The 18,028-nt window shown below is 44.3% G+C and overlaps 1 protein-coding gene across 2 annotated transcripts in view; it reads left to right on the plus strand.

Moving 5' to 3' along the window:
- Nucleotides 1-12,495: 12,495 nt before the first annotated feature.
- Nucleotides 12,496-18,028, plus strand: part of Prune2 (prune homolog 2 with BCH domain) — a 262,843-nt gene continuing 257,310 nt past the window's right edge. For both annotated transcript variants that reach the window (XM_021202837.2, XM_029538042.1), the window contains exon 1: nucleotides 12,496-12,672. In XM_021202837.2, the coding sequence (XP_021058496.2) occupies nucleotides 12,637-12,672 (36 nt within the window). In that variant the 5' untranslated portion in view covers nucleotides 12,496-12,636. The remainder of the gene's footprint in view (nucleotides 12,673-18,028) is intronic.

The following is an 18,028-nucleotide window of genomic DNA, read 5'->3' on the forward strand; positions in this document are numbered from 1 at the left end:
GAAGGAGATTAACGGGCATGTGGAACTCCATCATCTGGGTCTGCTTCTTACTGCTGTTGTGGCTTAAGACACTAATGAGGTACTTTCCATTCTTAAGGTCAGAACCGAAGTCATGAGTCTTACAAGGCTAAAATCAGTGTGTTGGCAGAGGTGTGCTCCTTCTGAGGGTTTGAGGGAAGAACCTTCCATTATATATGTTTCTCTGCTTCTAGAGGCTTCCCACATTCATTTGGCGACATCATTCTGACTTCAGATTCTCTTATGACATAATTTCCTTTGACATTTGCCTTTATATCCCCTTCCTACAAGGACTACAGGTTTACAGAGGGGGTGGGATCAGCAGATATCCAAGAATAATCAGCTATCTCTAGATCCTTAAGTGCATTTGCAAAAATCTCTTCTACACACCCTAACACTTGCACCAGGATTATGACATTGATGTCTTTGCTGAAAAAGAAGACATTATTCAGCCACCCAACTAGTGAAAAATTTTATTAACTATATGCTATGTGCTAGAAAAAAACATATATTTTTCATTGAACATATATTCCTATTATGGATGAGAGAGGAGATAGAATTTGAAATATCGTCTTGCCTCTTGGAGATAAAAAGGCATGAATTATTAAGTTCATTACTGAAAATTGGAAGTTGGGCTGGAGGCCCACACATGTAATCCACATCCAGGGGGTCGAAGTGAGTGTGTGTAAATTTAAGTCCAGTCTAGACTACACAGTGAGACTGTTGCAAGCCAAACCCAAAACAAAATGGCGGGAGGCACTTTAAATTTGCATTGGTAAGTGGATGAAGTTTGTCTAAGTTACAAGCCATATGAATAGGGAGTGAAAAATTAAAAGATCAGAAAGTAAAAGATCAGAGCTTCCAAAGGATGGAGGATGGGGCAGAAGGTGTGAACAAAACAGAACCTCTGTTACCGAATTCATGAAGAATAACTCTAAAAAGTGTTTGATGTTATAAGTCACCAATGACATTTTTATGCATGTATCCTTTTAACATATTCTAGACTATTTCTGATTACATATTTCTAGCATAAGCCTTTGAGTCACATGGTGTCACCTTCTAAAGCCCTTTCATGTGTGTTCAGCACAGAGGGCGGCATGCTGACACTGACTGATTTGCAGCTCATGAGGAGAGTTGTCTGTCTTTCCCCCTTGTCTTCATTGGTCTCGTGCTCTTTCTTAACTGGGCACTATGTAGGTGAATTTGCTCTTTGAACCATTGGACTTCAGGTCTTTCACATTGAACTGAGCCTCCCTCCGAGTACACACATGCACACTCTTCCTCCCCAGAGGAGACATCTGAATCTTGTGCGAGAGAATGAGGTACCCCATGAAAATCAGTGAGTGCTACAGTCAGGGTTTCCCCATGCTCCAGAGAGCTGGCCACTTATACCCACAATGCATCACTGGGAAGTATGTATAAAGCCATTTTTAATACTTAATAAAAGGGCCCTTTTGTTTGTACTTCAAAATACACACTGGTGCTTAGAAATGGAAGCACTTGCTCGCTGTAATGTGGACACTCTAATACTGATAATTCATAATGTCTATCCTATTTCTTATTTTTTCATTTTTTAATAGCTTATTTGGAGGTTGAAAACAGTTTCTATTTTGGCTGGTATTTTGGTACTCATGGGTCAGTGTGGTCCATTAAGGGCAACCAAATTTTACAGAGACTTGGCTCAGTTATGTGATAATTCCAGACATACTTGCACTTTGGAGAATTGCTATTTAGAAAATCCTTTAAAATAATTGTTTTGGCACATGTTGTTCATGCGCAAGGAGCATTAAATTTGGGAACACTGGGAGAAGAGAAAAGGTCATCAGAATTTTGCAGGTTCCATGATCCTCCTTTTATGCCCCCAGAAGGCTCTTCTTGACCTTGGAGAAGTTCCTTACTATGCATACCTGTTACCAGTGTTGCCAAGAACTGAGTGCTTGGCCACTGTGTAATCTAGCTGTAGGGTGACGCTATCCAGTCTGAAAAATGATCATAAAGAAGACTCAGTAGTGAAATGAGAATTCAGTTCCTATTTGCCATTGGACTATGCAACAAACCTGTTGGCCTCTTCCACCACAGTGGCAGTGCATGGCTTGCTTGCTTTGCTGAGAGGCGATGTATGCCATTCCCTTACATCTCTATAAGGAAATTTCCTTGCGGAAGAATGTTGCTCTCCTACCTGATGAGAACACAGGAGTCCTCCAGCTCAGGCCTCAACAAGCCTCCATTGTCTCCATTGGGAGAATGGGGGCTCATAGGTATACACAGAGAGAGAGGACTAGATTCAGTATGTACAGCTTGAAGTCCAGGGATTCAGCGAGCCAGTTCAGCTGCAGTTGTAGAGGCATCAAATGCCCCGTCAACAGAAATGAGACTCCCTTAAAGGGAATATGAAGAGCATGAGAGAAGCTAGCATTCACAGACTCATGAGAGAGATGCTGAACTACATGCCGTGTGTATGCTAATTTGTGTTTCCTTGGAAAGTAAGAGAAGGCCAGAGAGACCTTCTTGCTTTGGCTCTCTACCCTACCCATTGCAGGAGCTCTTATTTGGGAGTGACCCATACTGAGCCTACTATGTCCCCTCCACCTGAAATTTCTCTGGTACCTCCTGTTTATCTGCATCTCTCATGGCTATAAAAGTACCTGGGCTTAGAATGAGACCATTGCAAAGATCTGCCATGAATGTGTTTGTACAGACCAGAAATTCTTGGGTCCTTTCACATTTTCTCTAAGTGTTCCCCCCCCTCCCCATTTAGGTTTATCTTAAATGTGCTCAGTTCCTGAGCCCCCAGGGTTTCTCAGCCCTTGCTAGGTCATCACACAGGGTAAAGACCCAGGTTTCTCTCTACCCCAGTCCTCCACTCCTACAAACACAGCTTCAATGATCCAGTTTTGAATAGCCATACTTGCATGCACAAGTATTAGAGGAATTGCAATGGCAATTATCAGATGTACTGTTTTTTTTTCAGATTATTTTAGATGGTTTCTTGAGCTGGAGTTGACTCTCAGCAGTTAAGAGTGTGGGCTGCTCTTGCAGAAAACTTGAGTTTAGCACCCACGACAGAGGCTCATAGCTACCTATATAACACATGCTCTGATCTGCAGCCTTCCATGAGCAACTGCAACGACATGCATCCATCCCCAGGCAGGGGCACACACAGTTTGAAAATTAAAGACAGTAAATGTTTTTGAAAATATGTCTTTTTTGTCATTCTATCTGAAGCAAAGGCCTCAAAACAGATAAACTCATCAACATGGTGGAGGTTGAAGAAAATCAAGGTAGGTTTGAACTGTTTGAACAGGTATCTTTTTCCCTCTTCTTTGGCCCACCCAACAATTATTCTCGGCTTAGTGATTTGCTGTATTTCTCCATCTGCCATGTTGCCAAGTCTAAATTATCTTGAGCTAGCATTCTAGACGTCATCATCTTTGAATATAATTAAAAGCCATCATTTTGACTCATTTTGATAACACTTAAATAAGCAGTTCAAAATGCCTGTATTTATTTTTTTTTCCTGTTTATCTGGTTTGTGCACTCTCTTCCGAGAGGTTTCAGCTTGGGAGGAATTGACTATCACTTACTACTATCATTAACTGAGAAAGTAATTATCTGGAAAGGTCATGTTGCTGGATGTAGTGGGAGGATTCAGGAAGGTGAGGTGGATGCTCTTCCTCTGGAACAGGGTAGCACCCTTGGAGAGACATGTGGAGAGGGATGGGTTAAACAGGCATTTATTGGCTATCACAGCATTCCGTGTCACTGCTGTGCCATTTTCAAAACTTTATTGGTTTGCTTGGGTGATTTCCTTGACATTTCTTCTCGTGGTTTAAAGTCAATGAATGTTTTCAACCAGCTGCAATGGATCTGGGGCTATGTGGATTTATTGTTAATCCAGCAAATGACCTCATTGAACTTTTCCTGCAGTTAGGAAGTAGCAACAGAGTGTCTGTGTTCCAGTTGCTGAGTTGCTACTTCAAGCCTGGCTTTAAAGGGGTTATTGTTGCTTTGGTTTTTTTGTTTGTTTGTTTTTTTGTTTTTTACCCAAAGGTGTCAAGAAGCGGATGGGAGAAATAGCTTTGAGATTATAAGAAGTAAACCATGTTCCTATCCTAAAGCTCGGAGGCAATTTCGTGAATATGCCCATTGAGAGGACCATTTCTTCTCTTCCTTCTGCAACTGCACCAGTTTTTATGGTGCAGAGATCTAAAATAGGGAGAGATGTAGAGCAAGTACCTTTTTTTTTCCCACCTTCATTTAAATCAACAGTGTGTGGGGCTTAAAACAAAACAAAACAAAACAAAACCCTCCACTTCTCAGGCCTGGAGAGACTAAGGTCAGTGATTAAAAACACTTGGTGCTCTTGCAGAGGACTGGAGTTCAGTTCTCAGCCCCACACATGGAGTGTCTGCAACTATAGCTCTAGGGGGATATGATTTCATCTCTTGGTGCCACTTTGAAGAACCACTCTGCAAGCTCTCGTGTGCATGTGTGTGCGTGTCTTGTATGAGCATTGGTGTGCACATTCACAGAAATAGAATTTAAGACACACTTAAAATAATGTAAAGTCCACTCCTATTTTACTACTTCACATGCACTAATGTTATTGGAAGCACTTTAAACACTGAATTCTCTTTTTTCTCCCAGTTATGAGATAAGATTAAGGATGATTTAGATAACAGTTGAGCAGCACCCTTCAAGCTGACATTTGAGACTTTTAATTTTTTTTTTTTTTAAATTTTAGGCTTCCTGTCATGAATAGATAATTCCCCTGAAGACATCAGCACTTAAAACACAAGGAAGCAAAGCCTTTCAACAACTCAAGCTTGCTACTTCCCTCTTCCCAGACCTGCCAATTCGCATCTCTTAATTACTGAGCTTCAACCCAAGGGTCCTTAAACTGCTCGCTCTGCCTTTCTTTCAGAAGGCAACTTTAAATATATATATATATAAAACAAATGTACATAAAGATATTTCACTGGAAATAAGACTTAATTTCTCCTCGCATTTATTATTTTTCCTGATGGACCTAATGTGATTCAGTTTTGTAATAGTAGATTTTTGAGGTTGAGACTATCTATTTAACTCTTTTTTACTAGGATGAAGAGATGTGGAGATAAAAAAGTGAGTATCTAATGGACAAAAGCAGGCTTCTGAGCATCACTACATGGTATGTTTCCATTTGGGCAGAGTTAAGTAAGCGGAGGGGAAGGAGGCTGAGGCTAAGGCTACGTGAAATACACCATAGAAAAGAAGCACAGTCGAGCCACAGCCTATGGAGGAGTTTCAGAAGCCCTAGGATACCTGTGGTTCTGGGACATACTGTTCTTTCCTTTCGCTGATTACTCTGGCACAGCTCTGAGTAACAGTTTGAGGTCCCCGTGTTCAAGCAGCACTGGCCAGGGAGGGTGTGGCCAGCTCATTCTTGATTAAGAGGGGAACTTAATAGACCAGTGGGGCATGTTCTGGTTTCTTCCCAGTCCACAAACTTCCTTTATCAGATGGGCCACGGAGGATGTGGATGACAATGGGCAGGAAGTTATGTGCTTCAGATGTGGCCCTGGGCTCGGGGACCTGGTGCCTGAGTTGCAATTCTGGTCTAGTTACTTGTTGCTTGGATAATTTTGTGCAGATGACATTTCTGCACCTAGTTCTCACATCTTTGAATGATGGCAGCCCTTTCCGTTATTAGAAGAATTAAGTCTATGGGTACAGACAGAACACTGTGGTGATGCTCATGGAAAGCAGCTGCGAGGAGGGCAGTGACCTTCTAAAGAAAAAGGGTGAGGACTTGGAAATCCAGAGACTGGATTTCAGCTTGGTCAACTCAGCAAACTATCAGGAACCCCAGTTTCTTTATTTCTAAAACAGGCCAGTGTTAGTCACCACTGTTAGTCATCTCAGAAGGTAGCTATCATGTTAGAAGGAGATATCATGTTAGTAGAATCTCAGAACTTGAAAATTAGCAGCATTCCAATTCCCTTGCCAAATACTTTCCTAAAGGCAATATGTGGTCGAGTCACGAGCAAAATTTCACACCAACTGTTACTTTGTTTTGAATTGCTATAACAAAATACCATAACCTGTATGCTTACAAAATACAGAGGTTTTTATTTATTTATTTATTTTTGTTGTTTTTTTGTTTTGTCTTTTTTTATTTTTGTTTGTTTTGTTTTGTTTTGACTCACAGTCTGGAGGTCTGAAGACCCTCTGTTGGTGTTTTCTTGGGTCCGATGAGGTGGAGTCAAAATGATAGGAATGTATACAAAAGGGCTCACACGGTGAGGAAACCAAAGGCCTGGATGAGCTGAACCTTGCTTGATCTTTCCTAACACCCTATTCTAGGGGGAACTAACTCATCATGTAACCAACTTTAATCTCCTGGGAAGGTAATGTCCAGGACATCTGATGACCTCCCCCAAGGCCTCCCCTCTCACTGCTACCATGAAACAGATGGTATTCTTTTGAAGGGGACTGCAGGAAGAGAGTATGTAAGGCCTGAACACTCTGGCCTTAGACGGACGGTTGAGGAAGGGGAGACTTTCCAGCCCTAGGCTTCATTTTTCAACAGCTGCAGATTTTCAAGTGACAGCCGCTGCCCGTTGTCCCGGTGACTCAGAACACTTGCCCTCTCTGCTGTCCTTTCAAATTAAATTCATTACTCCACAAGATGTCTGTGTTTCCCAGAAATGACGCAAGTGCTGTGTGCCCTGTTCAAAGGCTGGACATTTGACTCTCAGGATATTCTCCTGAGTGAGCTAGGCCCTGCCTAGTTCAAGTCCTGTAAGCCCTTTCTTCGGAGAAGCAGAGGGAACATAACAGCTATAGGAACAATCTTAAAAAAACAAAAAAGAAAACCAATCTTACAAACCCCACCTTTAAAGAATTTAATAGCCTTGCCAAAACACATTTGAAAAGTAATTCCTCTCACTACTGTTTGTCAAAATGTGTCACATCTGACCATTCAAAGGATAAAAACCAGGCATTTCTCATATGCCGAGACGCTGAACAAAAGATTCAGACTAATAAGCCTTTGTCTGCTCTCTGCCTCCCATCTTCAAACAAGCCTCCAACTCCTTATAACCAAATTCAATCAGAGATGCTGTTCCTTCCTGTATCACATCAGTGAGTTCAAAGCAGGTAACACGTCAGTCTGTTAGTACCAAGGGGACTTCACCCATTAGGGCAGGTGAGTTGGGATGGGGCAGCCAGTGGGGTAGAAGACATGGTAATGTACACAATCGGTGACTCAGCATCTTCTACGCTACTTGAATGTCATTTTAAAGGGGATAGCATATGTCAGTTGCTGTTTGTAACCAAGGAGATAACCACTGTTACCTTCCCCTCTGTTAAAGAAGCAGGTCTGGGAAGGAAAACTATAAAGGTGCCCTTGTGATGGTGTTAATAACAATAAGAATACTTGGAGGTGGATGTAGGTAGAGTATTCACATGAGAGTCTGTGAAGAAAGATCAGGTGTCCCATGGGAGTGGAATAAATGGGAATGTGAAGGACACAGCCTCTGAGAAACTTAAATGTCACCAGCCAGCTGTGCGGGTGGATGCGTTGCTGTTGAGAAAAACCTGTGGTGCCTTTCTGGAAACAAGCTTGCCACTCTGTGCAATCCAGGCACTGAAGGAACAAACCTGTAGGCAGTGTTATGCGGTGGGGGTCAGACATGAACTGCAGTGAAGTCGTTTCATTTCAGTGACTGTTGATCCATTCCCAATGTACCTGAGACTCCCCATTGCTTCACGGAAGAGCCCCCCCTTCCACTGAGGTCACTTTAAGGGCAAGGATGGCATTGCTGACTAGGAGCAGAGCCTCTTGCTTGTGAGATTGCAGGTGGGTTGCACAATGACTGTAAAGGAAGTTATTACAGCTTTATAAAAGGAGATACTGAAGCACAGAGAAAAGTTTGTTAGTGCTTAGTGCATGTCGGGCACCGGACTTGGGGAAATAAAGGGGTGGGAGAGATGACCCACGTCCCGCCAGAGCTCCGGGGAGATGCAGGAGACTGCTGCATGCTCTCCACACCACTGAGTGGGCGTCTGGCTGTGGGAAGCCATGGAACTCAAGTCCGAGGGAATGGAGAGGGAGCAGTCCGGGGTCGCCGGGCCTCACAGAAACCATGAACAACAGGTTCTAGCTCTTGGGCATCACAAGATGTCGCTGGATACTACAGAAAAGTTGAAAATGGGTGGGAGCCCTAGGGTGGCAGTGGCCCCGGGGGCTTGGGGGAAGGTGCTGGGTGGTTCCTGTGTGGGCAAAAGTCCTTGGTCCGGTCTGGCAGCTGGAAACCTGGCTCTTTAGGGGAAGACTTAGTCCATCACTCCAGCATGGCGAGTCTAGACGCAGTCCATGGTTTTAGAGCTTTATTGTAGGGGAGAGAGAGAGAGAGAGAGAGAGAGAGAGAGAGAGAGAGAGAGAGAGAGAGAGAGTAGAGAAGAAGAGGATGGCCATGGCCACATGGAGAGAGAGGAGAAGGGAGGGGGAGAAGGAGAGCAAGAGGTGAGTGTAAGAGAACAAGAGCTTAAGAGAGAGGAGGGGCCAAGCCGCAGTGGTTGGACTACTTTGCTGTTTCAGGGTAACCAAGGGGAGGAGCATACCTGGCTATAGCCTATGTGACTAATAGCCACAGAGCTATGGAACTGGGACCTTGTGTTAAGAGCCTATGTCTGGGAGCATGGCAAATGGGCCTTCTGTCCCTTGCAGATTAATCTGCTGGGTCTCTGGGTTTGAACCTAGCTCGACCAGAAATCAGGCTGCCTTTCATGGTCCCACAAGTGCACTAATAATTGCTTAGTGTGTGAGTGGCCAGCTAGGATTCTGGCCGGAGCCCAGCAGGCACTGTTTACCTCTATTCCACATTAGAATCCTTGGGCTGGAGAAGGGAAGACAACTCTCCATACATGGCTGGCAACTCATCACATCAGTCCCTGCTCCTCTGTGTTTGGGACTTCCCGTAAGATGGCTCTAGATTCCCCACACCATAAAGTAGCTTCCAAGAGTATATATTTCAGGAAGTAAAAAGGGAAACCGACATTTTAAGAAATGGACAAGATATAGTCTTCCACTGCATTTGATTATTTGTAGAGTCATGGAATTGTTATAGACTCGTGGAGAGAGAATATAGATTTAACTTCTCATAGGAGCAATGTCAAAGAATTGTTAGCCTTATTTAGTGTACTGCATAGGTCAAGGATAAGGACACAGATTTTAGTTGCTATACTGTATTACATGACAACTAATACTGAATCCTGATCCACTTCTCAGCTGCTGCATTTAGCATTGCACTACAGTGACTACTCTGAGCTTATTGAAGACCTGGATCATGCCTTAGGCATTGTGAGTTAGATATATTAACCCGAGCATAGCCAAGGCTATGTTGAATGAAAAACATGTAAGAACTATATAGTTCTGGTTCTGGCTTACCGTTCTGACAAGAAATACTGAAGTATTTCAACCCAGGATAGGGTTTTTGTGCTTAAAAGTGCGGTCTGAAAAATGCTTGGTGGCTACACTGAGATCTCAAAAACCCATTGTAGTCCCTAATAAAGACTTTCTATGGACTTAAATCCATGTTCAACTAGTCTTCTCTGGTTGATACCCTAGAACGCTTGGTTGTACCAGCTCATAATCCCAAATATTCAGGAGGCTGAGGCAGAAAGGAAGACTGGAAACTCAAGATCTGCCTAGCTATAGAGTGAGTTCAAGGCCAGCTGGGATAAATTAGTGAGAGCCCTGTGCCAAATATTTTGAGAGGATGGAGATATAGTTTGGCAACAGAATGCTTGCTTAGCATGCATAGCAACCTGGGCCCAGTCTCAGTACAGAAAAGGGATGGAGAAAGCTGGGAGAGTCATCAGAGAAATGAGATGTTGTTGGTTTTAAGGATGAAGGGGCCACACATCAAGGAATACAGAAACTTCTAGTTGCTGGGGGTGGGGGGAAGCTGTTTTTCCTAGAGCCTCCAGGAGAAATACAACCATATTGACAAGTTGCTTTAGCCCAGCAAGACTTGTATTGAATCATCAACCTACAGAACTATAAGATAATGAATTTATATTGTCTTAAGCCATTGAAATTGTGGGACTTTTTGCTCCAGCCTCAGTAAAATAGTATAGGTGGTCAAATTCGGGAAGACTTTATGAGCAGGGAAATTTGGCAAACACTTGAAGGGTCACTGTTAGCAGAAATAAAATAGGGCAGAAAGATGTTGAAATTTGAAACCATCAGGGAAAGTTTTGCTACTTCTAGGCTGTGTAATATCCTACCCAGAATGTGCTTCAAAAGTCAGTCCTACCCATCTGCAATCATAGTATTTGCAAGGCTGAGGAATGAGAATTGCCATGAACTCAAGGGTAGCCTGGGCTACATAGTTCCAGGCAAGCCTGAACTTTTGAGTAAGGTCCTCTCTCAAAAGAAAAAGAAAGAAGGAGAAAAAAAGAGAGAAAAAGTATAAATAATAGGGTCAGAGGCATAAAACAGTACCATGGGACAGAGGAGTCAGAGGCTAAAAGAGTTCTCTAGCTATTTCTCTATGGTGTTAGTGAAACTGTCTGCACTATTTTATCTGTATGGTTTTAAGTTGTTTAAGTCAGCAGAGGAAGCAGATAGGATCTGCCGCTTCCACACGGCTCATCACCTGAACTCACCCTGGAGCTTTAGACTCCCACTGCTCCCCTCTAATTGCATCAGACGACTCCGATGGGTTCTTCTCTTTAGGGTTTTCTGAATGAAAAATGATTTGATTAGGAAATGTATACGTGCATACAAAGAGTGAGAAAGTAACAGAGTCACAGAGTTAGAAAGAACAACACGTGCACACACACACACACACACACACGCACAAAACGACCCTTCCCATACACACATTTATCCAGTAACTTATGTTTAGCTGAGGATCTATAAACACATAACACGTGTTGTGTTAGAAACTCAGCTATGAATGAGGTAGGTGAGGTTTCTGTGGAGCTCACAGCTTATGGGAGGATATAACATGCATGCACTCAAGCAATTTATAGCACAGTAGAAAACCCAAGTTGCTAATAGAAAATGTAGAAAGGGCAGTGATTCCACCCTGAATGAATGTATCAGGGAGCCACAGTGAACAATAAGCTTGACTCCTGGATGCCAAACCCGTGCAAACCTTGGGAAATTGGTAGATCGACACAGCCTTAAGCATACATGGGCAGATTTGAAATTGCAAATGTGGTCCAGAAATCTCTGTTTCATTATCTTGTCAGTGATCTAGACACATGCTGGAGTTCATTAGAAATCAGAGCTTCGTGGCTGCATTTCATGGGCAGCACACTGACACCAGGCTGATCCTGTGGCTTCACGTCACATGATGCTGATTTAGTTGGACAGGAACAGGACCCTGAGACAGGCTAGAGAACACCTCTGTGCTGAGGCATGAAGTGTTAAGTCCAGCACTATGGGCTAAGGAGAAGGCAATATGGTTCTTACAGGCAGTGTGCTAACACTGTGAATAAAGGGAGTCTGGGGACCTAAGTAAGAATAACAAATGTACACAGACCTCCCTGGTATAGAATAAGCTGCAGATGTAGATGTTTGCTGCCGTGCTTCTTAAATGTGAACGTACATTGACATATCTGAGAATGGAGTAGAAACTGATATGTGTTTAGTGATGCTCATGATGCTGGCAGGTGAAACTGCCGTCTTGTGCTGCCCAGCTTTCCCTGAACAAACATATCCATAGTATATAGAGGCTGCCCGAGAACATAGCTATCCATTAGCCGCAGGGCCCACGCCAAGGCATCTAATCCACTTTGTGCTGAGCTGCGGATGTCAGGTTGCTAGATGGGTTTGCTTGGAGGGTAGGGAGAAAAGTTGCAGTCTACACAACCTCCCAGCCAGCTCTTCTGGTTAATAGCCATCAAGGTCGCATGCTTTTAGCTCAGCAATATTGCCCTCCTTCCCTCCCTCAATCCCTCCCTCGATCCCTCCCTCCCCCCCAGCTCCAGCCACTCTCCCTAAGTGCATGCTGGGCCAGGGCAACAGACCAGCTCATTAAGTGACCACTGGGGCACTCAGTACAGTGCCAGCCAGCCAGAGAGGCGCTGGCCGAGGACAAGGCCTCCTCCTGGGGCCTGTGCCCCTCTTCCCACCTTTCCTTGCTGGCTGTTGGTTGCCTTGAGGCCTGCAGCAGTGTCACTCTGCAGCAGACCCTGCCTGGCACTTGGCATACACTTCTGGGCGCTGTCCATGGTTGCAGCATCTTTCAGCGCACCGCGTCAGGAGGCCACCGCGGGGCTCTGCGATTGGCCAAGGAGCCCCTCGCCACCCCTACCAGCTGCCCCGCGTCAGGCCCCCCGAGGCGCGTGCCAGCAGGCGGGTGGCCGTCCCTGTGCTCCCGGGCGGCACACCCACTTTCCTTATTAGGACAGAGTCGGAGCTGGAGCTGCCGTGGGGCGTGGGCTGGGCAAGCCGCCCAGAGGAAGCAAGGAGGGCTCAGTCCCAGCCGGCCCGCCTAGGGAGCGGCTGGTCCCTGCGCAAAGCGACCACTTTCTGGAGATCCCGCTCAAGTCCGCCGCAGCTCTCCTCTCTCTCTGCGTTCTCCATCCGGACCCCTGGTCCCGGTCTATAGCAGAGACATGGAAGAATTTTTGCAACGCGCCAAATCTAAACTGGTAAATTGAAGCTGCAGAGGGGTGCGTATGTGTGTGTCTGCGTGTGGGTGTGTGCTGCTGGAGTCGGGAGGAAAGGATGTGCAGCAGAGGAGGATGAGGAGGGTGAAAACAACTTTGCGGATTACCTGTCTGTGTGTGCAAGCTGCACCAGCGAAGAACCGCTGCAACTCTAGTATCAGCGATCTTCCTCCGCAGTCAGGCAAGGTGCAGAGGTGGAGTGGTGAGGCCTGTCTGAACTGATGTGACTGGTCTCCTGAGCCTCAGTCCTGAGAGAGTTTGCTTTCGAAGGACAGTGGGTGGAGGAGGAAAAAAGTCCAGCCTTCCCCAGATGCAAGACCTGTAGGTTTGAAAAGGAAGAACCTAGCCCTGGGACAGTACTTAGGCTGGGAGTGGCAAAGCCCTTGTGAGGGCCAGGACGCTGCCTGGATCAGAGCCTGCTCAGAGCTCAACTTAGGGGCATTCCAGGGTATTCTGAATGCTCTCCTTTCCACACCCTGGGGCAGAGGCTCAAGGGGTGGCCCCAGCCTCTGAGGTTGATGGAGCTGAGGGAAGAGCCCTGCATGATGGTCTTGTGCATTTTACTGTCTGAAAATGTAAACACTAAACTGTAATGTCATCATGTTTCTGCATTTGCTACCCGTTCTGAACAGGAGAGGCACTTTTCTCTAGCATGGCAATAATAATAATAATAATAATAATAATAATAATGATAATGATAATAACAATAACCATAAAGGAAATGTTTCAGTCTTGTCACTTAAAAAACAAAAGGTAGGCTTATTTAGTAAGTGGATCTTTTATGAAGACCAAAAGTACCTTTGTGGGTTTGGCATAAGAGAAAATACATACTATATGATGCCTGTTACCTTTAAACCTTCACAGAAGCTACTAAAGTCTGTTGAGGTGGTGCATCCAACATAAGGCAGGTTGTTACTCTGTAAAACAAAGGGCAGGGAGGACCACCAGAGCATCAAGTGTAGACATCTTTTCTTTCTTTTCCTCTTCCAAAAGGGGCCATTGAAATTGATTAAAGCTGATACTTTGTAACCCAGCTTTAGCCCATCTCCACCTCCAGCCTGGCCACCAGCAGTGTTTGGGAGGATTAGTTTCCTATTTGAGAAAGTGTCTGATCACTTCTGTGGGGTTTGACTCCTTAGAAGTTTTACTAAGATACATTGGAAAAAGAAAAGAAAGCTATTTACTGCAGAAACTCAGTAACTGTCTTGTGTCTTTCCTGAAATAAGCATCCACTGCTCACCTAGGAATGGGAGAAAGATGTTGGAAGCCGGGAAGTCAATCTTGGCAGCATGTGGTATGTGCCCGTGTGTCAGCAGATAGTGACCGAGTGTGAACACAGAGTCTGGGACAGAGGCTGTGGTTCATCATATATGTTGTCTTGGTTTCTAAAAGTAATGTTCAGACGGTGTAAGTCTCATTTCTGAACAATTCCTGGAATGGAGATTTGCTTTCAGAATCATCAGCTGAAAGTGATGTCTAATTTATTTACTGAGTCCCTTCATTAGACGAGCAATTGCTCTACATCATTAAAAAAAAAAAAAAAAAAAAAGAACTGGAAAAAGGAGGTTGTTTGAAATTGTTACCAGCTTCCTGCATTAGCCAGAGGAACGAACAATTATAGCTAAATTGGTCTTTTCTTAGAATAGACTTCTGGCTAGAAATCACAATTACCTTCCTCACTCAGCCTCCACAAAAGTGTGTGGTCACTTTTGGCCATCACACATTTCTCCTAATAAACATTTTCAGTAATAAAATTCATGCTTAATATACAATATTCAAGAAGAAGCAATGCTTTACATCAGTTGTTCTCAACCGATAAGGGGTAGTGACCCTTTTGGGGGTCACCTATTAGATATCCTGCCTATCAGATACCTACATTGCAATTCATACCAGAAGCAAAATTACAATTATGGAGTAGTAACAGAGATAATTTTGTGTCTGAGGGCCACGACAACATGAGGAACTGTATTAAAAGAGTTGCAGCATTAGGAGAAGAACCACTGCTTTAGGTGATGTTTTCCTTGGAGAAATATGTCTGTCATGATGCTTTTTGATTATGAGAAGTTTATGCATAGTAAAATAGTAGGCTTTCTGAAATTCCATGCTTTGGGAGTGCTCTGGAAAGCATTTTAAAGAAAAGAAATTTACTGATTTTTGTACTTAACTTTTGTTAGCTTAGTAATTAGAACAGAATTGTAGATAAGCTGTTTTCTATTCAAAGTTAATATAGATTAATTCTTAAAGCTGCTTGATGGTCATATTTTCCCCTTGTTTTGCTATTTATTTTGATATATTGTAGCTGTATCTTTGAATGGTTTAAAATAGTTGAGGTGGGCTGGTGAGATGGCTCAGCGGTTAAGAGCACCGACAGCTCTTCCAAAGGTCCTGAGTTCAAATCCCAGCAGCCACATGATGGCTCACAACCATCTGTAACAAAAATCTGATGCCCTCTCCTGGAGTGTCTGAAGACAGCTACAGAGTACACACTTATAATAAATAAATAAATAAATAAATAAATAAATAAATAAATATTAAAAAAATAAAATAGTTGAGGTTCCTTTTGAGGTCTAACATGGGCTGGCTATTTTCAGGAGACAATGAGGACTTTAAGACTCTGATGTGGCATTGCTATGAGCCATGGTTATATTCTCTAAGAACCAAAACTTTGGAGTTCTGAGCCTGGTTAGGCCTGCAATCCCAGGAACTAGCGATGTGGAGGCAGGAGAATCACAAGTGTGGGGCCTGCCTGGGCTACAGAATGAGTTCAAGACAACCTTGGTGAGACAGGATTTCAAAGGAGAGAGCTATTGCAAGGTCTCAGTCCCCTCCCTGGCTCCGTAAACCAAGCCAACAAACGAAACATTTTGGAGAGATTTGTCTGTTTTTCCCTCTTAAGACCATTTGTTGTTTGTCATTATTGAGAGGAGATGGTCTTCATTCCAGGCCGGTCCCTAGATTAAACTAGAAGAAAAAGATAAGTCCAATAGGAGGATGAGAGCAAGAACCAAGCCAAGGGCAACCGCAGCCAAAGGGAGCTACTATTATGTGGATGGAGATGCCTTCCAAACTCCCTGAGAACGCAGTTATGCTTCTCTTTTCTCCATGGCCACTGCTGGATATTGAAATGAAAGGGAGAAGACATTTTTCTTCTCTTTGCCAGCATTCCCTGGCTCTTCCCCAACCTGTCTGTGCAGACTTGGAGCAGAGGCAGAAACAATTCCGAAGTTCAGATCAGCCCTTCAGGCTCCACCTCTCTTTCCGTTCTGTTAACGGTTTGTATGTCGATGTCTTTCTTACGTCCACTATTCCTGTGTAGGAGAGGTTGAAGAGGAATGGTAAGGAAGAAAGGATTCCTGCCTGTGATTTGGGAAATGTTCCCCAGGTTCACAGAACTCCTCTCAGGAGAGTGTTCAGGTCACGAACGAATTCATGGAAGTAAACTTCAAGTTATCATGAACTTTGGAGAAAGAATTATAACTGAGGGATAACCTATGGGTGAATAGAGAGCCATGGAATGTGGCTGGCAAGAAGCCGGTGTCCCCACATTGGGTAGACCAGTTGCTGAGGCTCCTGTACATCCAGATACCACCAGCTGATGCAATTCACACAGCTGCTGGTGGGTGGAGACCACTACCGCCCACACCAGGTCATGAGTCAGCCTCGGGGGTCATCTGCTGCTTCTAGAAAAACAGGACACATCGATATCCGAGGAATGCTGTTTGTAAAGAGAATGTGGCATCATGCCTGCAGACCAGGGGGCACATCTGCCACGCCAGCAGTGACAGCTGAGGCACTCATGTCCGCAGTGGAACTTCTAGAGGAGAAAAATGCAGTGTGGTCTGACTGTTGGTGTAGACTCAGGGATGTATAACACTGGGACAAGAATTCACAGATTTAACGATTCCTGAACAACTGCCTTGGAAAGAAGCACCGTGCGCGCTCACAAATGTGTGGAGGTCAGAGGACAATTTGCGGGAATCAGTCCTCTCCTTTCCCTATGTAGGTCCCAGAGATCAAACTGAGGTCTGTCATCCTTTACCCACTGAGCCATTTCTCAGAACCCTGAGAAGAGATTTTTTTAAGAAGCACTTGGGAAAGAACCATAGTGGTAAAAAGCAGCGATAATGGAGAAGCTACACAACCCATTCATATGGGAGCTCTAAGTATTTGGATCTGGGGTCACAGAATTGGTTTCCACCACACTACAAGCCAAGCAGGTGTTTAGAAATCATTTCCCTGTTTTGATTTTTTTTTTGAGGTAGGATCTCTTGTAGCCCAGGATAGCCTTGAGTTTTTGAAACTCTGCCTCTCCGTCTCTGGGTTTACAGTCACACTCTACCATTCCCTGCTTGAGTCACTGCTTTTTGCTTGGAGCATTTATGAACAGGAAACTCAGGCTTCTAAACCAATTCCGTGAGTGCAGTATCATCTGCTTGTGGGCTGGTGAGAAATAAGCCCTCGACTAGGTAAAAAGTCATCTCCATTTCTCACTGTGAGATAATGCAGCCCAGCAGCTGAGAACTGCTTTAGCCTCAGGACCTTTAAAAAAACAATCAGACCAGACCTTTTCCTGGCAACCAGATGTCAGAAGGCAGCGGTCTGTCTCAAAGAAAAGAGCCGCTCATTGCCATTTACACCATTGGGTCCTGGAGGACATGTGCTCAATGGACAGGGTACTTTTCAGCCTGTGGTTTGGGGATATTTTATGTCACCTAAAAAAAAAAAAAGGTGCCAGGTTTGGTGTAGCCTGCTTGCCGCTAAGCACTGTTTCTTTGAGTGGATAGTGCTGTTATGTTTGAGTTTGAAGCACAAATCTGGGGCACTTTTGCAAGGCACGGTGTCTTAGAGAAGAAAGCTCATGCTTTCTTGGCATTCCCCCCTTCTCCAGAGTTCCAGCTTAACAGGAAAGAATGGGAATGGGATGGCGGGGCTGAACGAAAGCTGTAAAAGAGGAGAGAGCCAATAGGCAATGAATACGACAGGGCTTTGGCCATTGACTCTTCTTGGCTCCTAGGCTGACTGGAGAGTCACAGAGTTTGTAGTCTTTTGGAGAAAACAAAGAGGACAGACTGGGTATGAAGGAGGTGGCATTCACATAGACCTTGACATACAGAGCACCTCTGGGTTCGTGCCATACACAGTCTGCACAGCCATGTGGCTTCCTTATCTGAGATACCAAAATAGTCTATTCATAGTCTCTGGTATCACCTCAGATCATTTCTTTGGGCTTTGGACTTTGGTCTCCAGAGAGAGAGAGAGAGAGTATTCATCCTGAGAGACTTAGTGAGGCCAATGGAGCTCTATATTGCCCTGAAAAGTTAGGCTTACAGAGGTAGCT

The sequence above is a fragment of the Mus pahari genome, chromosome 1 (genome assembly GCF_900095145.1).
Source record: "Mus pahari chromosome 1, PAHARI_EIJ_v1.1, whole genome shotgun sequence".
Classification (NCBI taxonomy): Eukaryota; Metazoa; Chordata; class Mammalia; order Rodentia; family Muridae; genus Mus; species Mus pahari.